We start from the raw sequence: 10,500 nt of genomic DNA, 5'->3' as shown, positions 1-10,500 counted from the left end.
TTACAATGTTTGTACTAACCCATATTCTTCTATATTTCTATAAATATAGGTGGAAGGCAAGTGAATGTTCTTAGAAGGTGAAGCTTGGAAAGTTGATTCTCTCAAGATTTGTATGTCCTCATATGTTTGAGGACATGAACTATGTTTCTTTTAGTTTCTTTCTTTTAAGACATTGTTTAAGTCTTAGTATGTTTCTTTCAATATAAAGGGTCGCGATCCTATAATATTAAGACGTGTCTAAGATTGCTTGTGATGATAAGACTTGTTCCTTAGTTTTTATAAAAGAGTTTCTTATTAGTTATGTTGTGAAAAGTTTTAATTCCACGCTTCCTTTCATACTTATGTAATGAATAATAGTTAAGAGTCTTGTAGAAGACCTCCAAAAGATCAAGTACACCGTGTAACTTCTAGGGGATACTCCCCGATCATCACAATCTCTAAGTAATTAACTCATAAACTGATAAAATTTTTCGTAATTTACCTTTTGTTATCTCTAATTAGGTATTTGCCCTTTTTGTATATATTAGGAACTTGTCATAACATAATATCATGGGCTGGGCTGTAGTCTGTATACTGGTTGAGGTACATAGGCCCAAAAGCCCAATAAATTCTGACGTGTTAAAATTTAGCCAATGATTTGCTGACAGCTAAGCATAGCGACGTGATTAAACACCCCTTGTCCAATCAATGGAAGGAGTGTGACGCGTTTTTCTTGTGCCTCTCGTCCTCGATATCTTCGCCACCTATAAATCTTTCAAAAACAGTTGAAATTCAATCAATAAGACAAAATAAAATTGGGGCAAAGAGAAGGAGGAACAACTTTTAGCTAAAATATAATTCTCTCTGCAATTTTTCTGTTCTCATATATCGGCGGCCACCACATTTTCCTTTAAAAATGGTAAAATCTCTCTTCTGCTTTGTTTTTTATTGATTAATTTTGCTTCTGGCTTATTGCTCGGATTCATAATTATCCAGATCTATGATCGTGTGATTGTTCTGATGATTTATCATTATATTTGGATATTTTTTCTTATTTTTGTAAGTTTTAATAGGTAATTGGCCACGGATAACTGTTTTTTTTTTATTAAAATTGCATTAACGGTTGATGTTCCTATCTCATTATTTTGATTAATTTTTGTCATTCGCAGGATTGATCTGTTGATTTCTTAACCTTATAATAATTTTTTATTTGTTTAATTGCTCTGATCCAGATACGAATTGATGTTCGTTTCGGTAAAATTCTTAAAAATAATCATTTAGGTCTTAGTTTGAATCATAAATATTCAGATCTAGTCCAGTAATTGGATTTGTTTTGTTCCGTTTAAAGCTGCTAATAGATCTGAATGAATTAGATTTGTAATAGAGTCTTAACATTGTTCAACTCGTAAAATATTTTTTCCCTAACTTTCACGGCTACGTTTCTTCTCTCTGCAAAAAAAAATTCAAACATTTAGCCCTTATAAAATTTAAATTCTTAATCTGTATGTTTACAGTTATCAAATAAAGTATTTCAGAAGGATGAATGCATATGCAATTTCAATTTTCTTTAAGGTAAAATTAAAGCAAATGCAACAATTCTTCAAGAAAAACCAGTTTTCATCTTGTTACATTAATTTTATATTGATTCAGATTTCTCAAAATATTTGTTCAAATATGAAACATTCATTCAAAAAAAAAAATGAAATATTTCATTCTATTTTTCTGATATAAGATTTTTTATAATATCTTATGAATATAATGTTTAATATTATTTTAATTTTAATTTTGTTTTATGTTCAAATGGATAAATTATGCACATTTAGATATTGAAAACATGTTATCTTAGTCATCTAGAGACTTCATGATATTCATAGTATTTTGATTTGGATGTTGTTAATCTTAATGCACATCATTTTAATATTCATACGTATATTCAGATTCCTAAGAACCAATCCTAATGAAAACAAACAATGCCCAGGTCTTGTTTAATAAACTCTACATTTACATGTAGTTTCTTTGGAATTCTTTTGGATTATTCAGTGTGAATTCCATTTCACCTTTAAATTATCATGTTCATCCTTATTCAACATGGAGTATGCTTGTTCATCTCTTATCTTAAATCAGTAATTGTGATGGAAATATAAATGCACAGTAAATCAATCATCTTTTTGGACAATATCCAATGATCTTTTTGGACAATATCCAATGATCAATTGATAAGGATAATTTTTCTTCTTGTCATCTAATTTAATTGGTTAACTTTGGAATCAGGTATACCTGTAGACTAAAAGACAATTAGTGCTTAGATTTTCCAATTTACTTTTAGATTTTGCATAGGATCAGAAGTGTTTTTGATTTTGGATTATTTGGGGAGAACTTCTCCCAGTGGGCAACATTATATATTCTTTTGCAGTAATTCCAATAAAGTAACAGTTCCTGCTTTTAGCAAGGATTCCCTTAATTTATCAGAAAGAGGCGTACACAATGGTGGTTTAGTCTATTAGCATCCAGGTTATTTGGATAGTTAACTAAGCATTGGGAGTATATAAAACGCTAAATGAAGTTGCAATAGACGACATTGATTTAGGACTAGAATGGGTTGTCATAGCTATTTTACAGCTAAAGAAAGGTTCCCCTCTGCTAAACCAATGGGGTAATCTAAACTATTGCATATTTGCAATATGGATGTATATGATGTTGTTTGTTGTGAATCATTCTTTTTTGTTGCATTTGACCAGACTACATCAAGGCGTCTTGCTGATAGGAAGGTGGAGAGGTTTGAGAAAAATATTACCAAGCGAGGAGCTGTTCCTGAAACTACTGCAAAGAAGGGAAGCCAGTATCCAGTTGGCCCTATCTTGCTTGGATTCTTCGTCTTTGTTGTCATTGGCTCATGTAAGATCTTTGTACATCTTTTTGTCTCCAATTTTTTGCCTCTTGATATCCGAGGCATTAAACTAGAAGTATCTAAACTCTCGTTATCAATATATATTCCTACCATTATAGAATCTTAACCAGGTTATATGCATAAATATTTAACAATGTATGTCAGCTGCTAGCAGTGCATTAGATAACCTAGCTTTCTTCTTTCGGGAAATAACTTTTTGTGTTGATCCTTGAGAGATTATTGTTTTCTTTTCTCATTCCTTTACACAATTTTTTCATGTTATGTGAGGTTCCACATGAATATTTCTTTGCTTTACTGTTTTTGCTATTTTTGGTTGAAATAATTCTTTGTTCTCCGCTTGCAGCTTTGTTCCAGATAATAAGGACAGCAACCAGCGGGGGTATGGCTTAATCTTGCAAAGTTATACAAGTAGTGGCGCCTGCGTTGCTGTAGTTTTGTTTTCCTCAAAGTTTAGCTAAAAAAACTTTTGTAGGAATGTGTTTTTTAATTTGTGAGACTCAAAATATAAATTTTCTCGTCTCATCATGTGGTTATGTTTGTGTTCTCCGTCATTGTTCCTACCCATTTTTGGAGTATTCCTTTATATTTCTGGTTTAAACATTTTATAAAATCCTTTTTACTGGAAGAACTGTGTCATCAAATGGGAAGATATTTGGAACGAACTGCTGCACATATCTAATTATTTTAGGAAAAAAAATTAATTCTAAGAGGATCAATAGTGTATTAGCTTGTGGCAAAGCTACTTAACTACTTAAATAAGTTTTACTTGGGGATATTTCAATTATGTATATTAATTAACGTAAATGGAAACAAAAAAAGAAGGAAAAGATCATTGGTGACTTGTCTAACTGGAGTTGATTATTGGTACCTAGAGAATAGCAATTTTGTACATGAACTTGTACATTTTGGAGTGTCAGCTATCAATATGAGAAAAGCATACATATATTTTGGGAATAATATTAGAGGATTGGAGTTGAATCGGCTCGTCATTTTGAAGACTTGTGCAATATACGTAGTTTCTCGTATAATTGCAGCACTAGAGCCCAATGTAATAACTCACGCATAGTAAAATGTCATTAGTGTCAAATGAATGGATTGAGTTGGATTTAAGTATGTTAAATTGGGTTGAGATAATAAATTAACAAGTTATTGTCAATGACTTGAGCTGAAATGCTCACTCTTATAATTCAACCTTTTAAAAACAAAATAAAAAATTGAGGCATATAAGCCTCTTTTATTAGAAACACAAAAGTATAATATGTATGCAGCAAAAAAAAAAGGCTATATTGTCTATTTGTTCTTTTATTATAAAATTCTAATATTTAATTAAAAAAATTGTTTTCTTTATCATGATAATATATAGCATATATCAAATAAATATGTTTGACAAAATATATATCATAAGTCAAATTGAATTCAATTCGTAATGAATTAAAATAGATTGAACTGAAACGAATTGAACTACTACATGAATAAACGGGTCTAACTTTAACATATTGGACAGATTGAAGGGGTTGAGTTCTATTTTTGTCTCTCCTAGTACTGAAATTATGTAAAAAAGGTGGATTGATTGAAGTAAATTATAAAAAGACACATGCTCCATAATAGAACCCAATAAACTCCCTTGAAAGTTTTTAAAGCTGGCTGAATGTTAAATAGTAGGTAGAGCATTGTAGATTAGTCTCCTCATGAATCAAAAGCTCAAAAACTAGTAGTACATGTTTATACAAGAGAGAGTGGTAATAAATTCACACATCGTTTTTCTTCTTATATCAGCACAGTAGACTGGGCTGCAAATGATAACTGGAAAAGCTAGTACAGTGCCCTGCTGGGACTACAACTTTACTGGGCAGTCCAAATCAAGCCACAGCTGTTAGACAGGGATGAAAAGCAGTCCCACATGCGATCCATTGCCTCTTTTTCCCACGTGGCAAAACGCAACCAGGGACCTTCATCCATTCTCTGCTTGAGAAATCATATGTAACTAGACGGTTCATTTGTCTTGATCTTAGCGATAGCATGAGCAAACCTTTGTTACCCAAGCAAGTCATTCGAACGTGCTTTCCATAAAACTCCAAGCACCATATGTTTGGCATTCTGTCAACCTCCTTCCACAAAAGAGTCATCTTTTGCAGCTCCCATATGCACACGCAAGTGGCTGCATTCTTTGACAGCAGACCCACAAGCATTATGCGCCCCCCACATTCTGCTAGTGTATGATCACTCAAATGTAGCGGGGCAGGGATAATGAACTGTTTCCAAACCCCAGAAACCATGTCATAGGACACGATCCCATCAGGGTCCGAGCGCATGAAGTAAAGTTTACTACCGATGGACACTGTCTGCGACTTGAAGTTGAGTGCCAGAGGGAGCTTAATATTCGACGTCATGGTTCCTGGACGAGCCCAAGAGTTATTTCTGGAGTCGTAAACTTCAAACTCTCCATCGCAACCAACCCAAAGGATATTGTATCCCTCACCGGCTGATTTCCCACACAATGTCATACCTACTGCCACACGGGACCACACTTTAACTGATCTGGCTGGTAGCTCTTTGAAAGACCTAGTAAGAGGGTTGCATACGTAGAAGCTCCTATGTCCAATATCAAGGAAACAGACAAGACCTCCTGCAGAAGCAACTGGCAAGACTATCAACTTGGTTGGCAGTGCAGGTATAGTAGGATGATGCCATTTCTTCAATGTTGGGTCATACATGGCTCCAGTATTCACGTTTTCATGAGTAATGGTGTAGAACCATGGTTGTGGTTGAGGAACTTGGGCACACTGTTCAGAAAAACTTTGGGACGTCAGCATTGAGTTCCATTTTCGGCAAACTAATCTGAAGCGGAAAAAAGTGGCAACTGGTAGTCTTGCAACAACAGCTTCAAATAGGTCTTCAGGAAATTCTTTCCAAATTTGCTGATCCAAATTCTCGATGGAGCATGAAGTTCCAGTCACTTTTCCCTGATTTCTCTCCTTCCGGGCTTTCTTTTTTGGTGGAGGCTTTCCTGGTTCCAACATCTTGAGATTTTCAGATTTTCCAGCAGTCATGATGATATTGTAGCAACTGTCTTCGGCAGAATTTTCATCAAGATTCAGAAAATAACATCTGCACAAATGCAAAACTGGTTAATTTACATATTTTTTGCCAAAGCTAAAAGGTTTCAAAAATTGCATTATGCAGTGAATCATGAAACCAATATCTTATATGAGAAACTGAAAAAGGACTGAACACCCCTGCAAGTTAACCTTCAAGGTAATTAAAAATTCGGGGATAACCGTGGATTTAAATACCTAGTTTTTTTCATTTTTTTTGCTTTAACGTGTAATTTTATCATTATTCATTCATACAACAACAACACACCCAGTGAAATCCCACAAACAGTGCCTGGGTGAAAGTAGAATATACACCGACCTTACCACTACCTTGTTGAAGTAGAAAGGCCATTTGCGAGAGACCTTCATCTCAACGGCAGCAAATCCAGGTAAAAAGGAGACAATAAAAAGAATAGAGCAAGTAACAACAAAATAGTGTGATAATGGAAAAACACTAAACAACATACTAGGATAGATTATTATAAACATTATTTAACACCGAGAATTATTAAAAACAAGAACTACAACATTACAACTAGTACAATGACAATGACAAACGCCAACCACCACAAGCAAGACAAGAATACACTACCTACTACTTCATCAAAAAAACACTACACTACCTACTAACCTTTTACCCTAATATGTCTCCGCCACGCCTTCCTATCTAAGGTCATGTCCTCGGTAACCTGAAGTTGGGTCATATCTTATCTTATCACCTCTCTCCAATTCGTCTTTAGCCTACCTTTGCCTCTCCTCATACCCTGTATATAACCAAACTCATGTACCTTCTCGCCGGTGCATCTACACATCTCTTCACATATCCAATCATCTCAGTCTCACTTCCTTCATCTTGTCCACAACAGAGACCATTCCCACCTTATTACGAATATACTCATATCTAATCTTATTGATCCTAGTGTGACCACACATCCACCTCAACATCTTCATCTACCACATATGCATCTTCCGTACATAGGAGTTTTTGACAAGTCGACGCTCCGCTCAATACAACAAAGTCGGTCTGACTACCACTCTATAGAACTTCTCTTTGAGTTCCGGTGGTATCTTTTTATCACACAAGACTTTAGTGGCGAGCCTCCACTTCATCCACCACACCAATACAATGAGTGATATCATCGTCGATGTCTCCACTTCCCTAGATTATAGTTTATCAACCCAAAATACTTAAATTTGTCGCTCTTGGGGATGCTTCGTGTTTCAAGCCTGACTTCCATGCCTACCTACTCCTAATTATTCATTCATAAAGTAATATGTTGAAAAAAAAAGCTTTAAATTGGGTGGATGATCCTCCTACTGAATAGACCTTAGCCAAACTTGATACAAGTGAACACATAAAGTATGGGCGCTTGTGAGGAATCATGTCAAAGGAACCCGGCAAAATGACCTGTGACAACTGACGGGTATTGTAGCACTTCATCAGCCCAATTCAAAATGCACAGGTAATTGAGAAGATTCCAGATTAGGTAAATATAGGTGATGCGCCTAAACTAACCTTTGTAAAGCTAGTGAGAAGGTTTTATTTTGCAAACTTGCTTAACTTACTATGTTCTATTATAGTATTATTACAAGCTTATCTAACTTATAAGATATCCATCAAGTCTAAGAGAACATTGAACATGGAGAACTTTCACATGAAATTGATCTGTTTTACTCATGTTTCACCTTTACTGTCAGTTTGACTGCAACACAAATTAATATAGAGTCTTCATTTTAACCAGACCTGAGTAACCAATGTCCTCAGCTTTAATGGCTCTAGAGAACAATGTGCCAAAAAAGCATTTACTCTTGAGAGTAAGAGTTAGCAGAACTAGTAACTTGGAAATTAAATCATACAGAAATAAACATACTACTGAAAGCAGCATTTCCCTAATGACTCTTCTACGCAACAGGGAACATAACTACTAGTCTTAACATGTGATTATTCCACCTAATTCACTCACCAAAGCACAACGTAGCTAACAGATGCATCTGCAAACTCTATGCACCTTCATTTCTGGTTATTCTAGACCACACCTGCTGATGTTTACTAATAGGAGAAGAAAAAAATGTTAAAATGCAGAGAATTCAGTCACGAAGATGCTAGAAACCTGCACCCTAGGGTGTGTGTGAAAACCATGAGAGGCGCCGGTCTAAATCCTGGTAGATATAAAGACACTAAGGTTTGGTGGAAAGAGTAATCCAGTACCTGTGCTTGAGAGAGGAAGAAGGGCCTGATGGAATAGCTGAGGTGTGCTTAAACTGGACCGGACACCACTTTTATAAATGACAAAAATAAAAGTAGAGATGCTGGAAACCTTAATATAGTGTTAACGCCACAAAAGCAGGCAACCATCTCCAACCAACAAGACAAGTATCAGCCAGATATAAGCTCCAATAATTTTAAGAGGGTAAAGTTTCTACTTTTAGTTGAAAAATGAATTTTCAACTTCAATCCTACTAATCATCACCGTTTTATTGAGTACAACTTTAGACTCCATGTGCTTTGTTTAAAAGTTTTGACTTCTGTGTATTCCCATAAGACTACTTTGCAATGAGAATGCAAAAATCTCAAATGGTAGAACCATAAATGACTTTAAAATAGAGAGAAAGTAAGTTGTTAAAAGTACCTTTTGATAATTTTAATACACCAGGGTACATTTGTTTGAGATATGGTCTTTAACAGGCGATTCAGCATGTAAATAGGGAACTCTCTGACACATTATGTCATTTTAAAAACACAAGAGAAATTAAATAGATCCATATAGTGTTCCACATATGAAAGGATTTACACAACCAAACAGGTTTTAGTGATCATAATTATAAAATAGCAAAAAAAAAATCCTCATAGAGGAACTTATATCTCATTCCTACATTAGCATCCTAGAAGGTGTTAAAATTTATTTCGTTCTCACCAAATGATAGGCTCGAAGAAAGTACACATAAATATCTTTGGCTAGATTGCAAAGACTCTTTCTTAGCAAGATATTGAAACCCAGGAAAGTAGTTCTCAAACTTGTCACGCTGCAAAACAAAGAGATGGGGTTTGTGCAGTTCAAAAACACTACAATATAAATGTTCTTTCTCTGGTGTGGACTGCGCAAACAATCTCTAAAGGACACTTGAACCAAGTTCCTTTGCTAATCTATATTGTTTCCAACTGCTAACATTTGAGATACCAACTAGCTTTGTGTAAGAGACCATCGCTTCACCCCCAGTGGCTACCTATCTACCAGTTGTTTCAATACAAAAAGTTAAGTCTGGCTGGATTTCATAGAATCCTTCTCGAAAACTCATACATCCATCAGGAAAAATGTCATTAAATATTTATCCTATACAATACAGAGCACAACATTACAAATGAAGCAACATATTAATCGTTTGGAACAACACATTTACCATTATTGGATTGGGAACAACAACTTTTGACATGATCACTCTACAAACAAGAAAATACGAGATCGAGTTTAAGCTCTAGCATTGGGAATGATCCTAAAATTATCCTAGTAAGTGAATGCACAAACTGCACCAATAGACTTGGGTATCATGATTACAGGTGATCAGAATATATTAGCCCTTGGAATATAAACAAGAAGTATGAGATAATTTCATTGACTATAGAAATGCAAGACCTAAACTTTACAAATTTGATGGTTAAGATAGTGCTAAGAAACACCTAGTGAACATAAAAAACAAAAACAATACAATTCCCCAATTCGATCCAGGGAGAAAATGCAACACACCCACAAAGAACAAATACACCCAAACCCTCAGAATAATCATAAAGTTAAAAACTTTACACAAAAAAAGCACATTTCAGAAAGTAGAAAATTTCATATCGAACAAAATAGACCCAAAATCAGGAGAAAACCCATTTGGGTAAATAAGAAAAGAACTAGAAAAAAACCTTGGTAGGTGTACAAGTGGTGGCGTTTGAAGATGAAAAGAGATGTTAGGAGGATCAGCAAGAAGCGATGATGAAGATGGAGATGAAGATTGAAGTTCTAAGAGTTGTTTAACTTGTCCAATGAGTTGCCTCAGCATGGCCAACACTTCCATGCCCTTCTGGGTCAGGCCCTATTACATTCTTCTTCTTCTTCTTCTTCTTCTCAAAGGAAAAATCCCTTTGAGGGGTTTGTTTGTTCGTGTGATACTTATTACCCACTCCTTTATTTACACATCACATAGGTCCCTTTGATCATGAGTAGTATTGACCGTGTACGCAACTTTTCCCCCTTTATAATCATATATATAATCTTTATTCACAACATTTTTACCAATATAACCCTTCTCTATATCTCTAAAGGATAAAAATATTCTTGAACAATAGAAAATTATCTTCTGTCATATTTTTGAGACAATAATGCTTCTGTTGTCTAAAAGTTAAGAGTACACCATTCATACTAATAACGGAGATACACGTGTTATAATTTTATTCACAGATTTGATTTTTATTAAATATCAAATTGACGGATAAGATTTAGTCATGTGTCCCTATTTAGTCTTTTTTTAGAGTGA

The 10,500-nt window shown here is 34.7% G+C and overlaps 2 protein-coding genes across 3 annotated transcripts; one reads left to right on the top strand and one right to left on the bottom strand.

Annotated features, from left to right (window-relative positions):
- The first annotated feature begins 740 nt into the window (after positions 1-740).
- Positions 741-3,512, top strand: LOC107007096 (stress-associated endoplasmic reticulum protein 2-like). The gene is made up of 3 exons (XM_015205563.2): positions 741-898; positions 2,718-2,874; positions 3,231-3,512. Exons 1-3 carry the CDS (start codon positions 896-898, stop codon positions 3,275-3,277), a joined length of 207 nt encoding a protein of 68 aa, XP_015061049.1. The 5' UTR covers positions 741-895; the 3' UTR covers positions 3,278-3,512.
- A 977-nt stretch (positions 3,513-4,489) lies between these two features.
- LOC107007095 (F-box only protein 6) lies at positions 4,490-10,210 on the bottom strand. 2 transcript variants are annotated; one of them, XM_015205562.2, is made up of 2 exons: positions 9,890-10,210; positions 4,490-5,995 (listed from the first exon to the last, which is right to left on the bottom strand). In XM_015205562.2, the coding sequence occupies exons 1-2, from the start codon at positions 10,039-10,041 to the stop codon at positions 4,747-4,749; spliced, it is 1,401 nt and encodes a 466-aa protein (XP_015061048.1). In that variant the 5' UTR covers positions 10,042-10,210; the 3' UTR covers positions 4,490-4,746. The 2 variants fall into 2 exon arrangements, with proteins under 2 accessions (XP_015061048.1, XP_027769522.1); XM_027913721.1 differs by lacking the exon at positions 9,890-10,210 and adding an exon at positions 7,947-9,847.
- Between the last annotated feature and the right edge of the window lie 290 nt (positions 10,211-10,500).

The sequence above is a fragment of the Solanum pennellii genome, chromosome 12 (assembly GCF_001406875.1).
Source record: "Solanum pennellii chromosome 12, SPENNV200".
In the NCBI taxonomy this organism is placed as follows: Eukaryota; Viridiplantae; Streptophyta; class Magnoliopsida; order Solanales; family Solanaceae; genus Solanum; species Solanum pennellii.
Note: the sequence above shows the minus strand (reverse complement) of the source record. Positions and strands in the feature narration are given on the sequence as shown.

What these genes read in the sequence shown, in the direction of transcription:
- LOC107007096 (XM_015205563.2), top strand. An exon ending in CTTTGTTGTCATTGGCTCAT is followed by an intron (nt 2,875 to 3,230) that starts GTAAGATCTTTG and finishes CTCCGCTTGCAG; the next exon opens with CTTTGTTCCAGATAATAAGG.
- LOC107007095 (XM_015205562.2), bottom strand. Translation starts at nt 10,041, where the DNA reads ATGGAAGTGTTGGCCATGCTGAGGCAACTCATTGGACAAGTTAAACAA. An exon ending in CCACTTGTACACCTACCAAG is followed by an intron (nt 5,996 to 9,889) that starts GTTTTTTTCTAG and finishes GCATTTGTGCAG; the next exon opens with ATGTTATTTTCTGAATCTTG.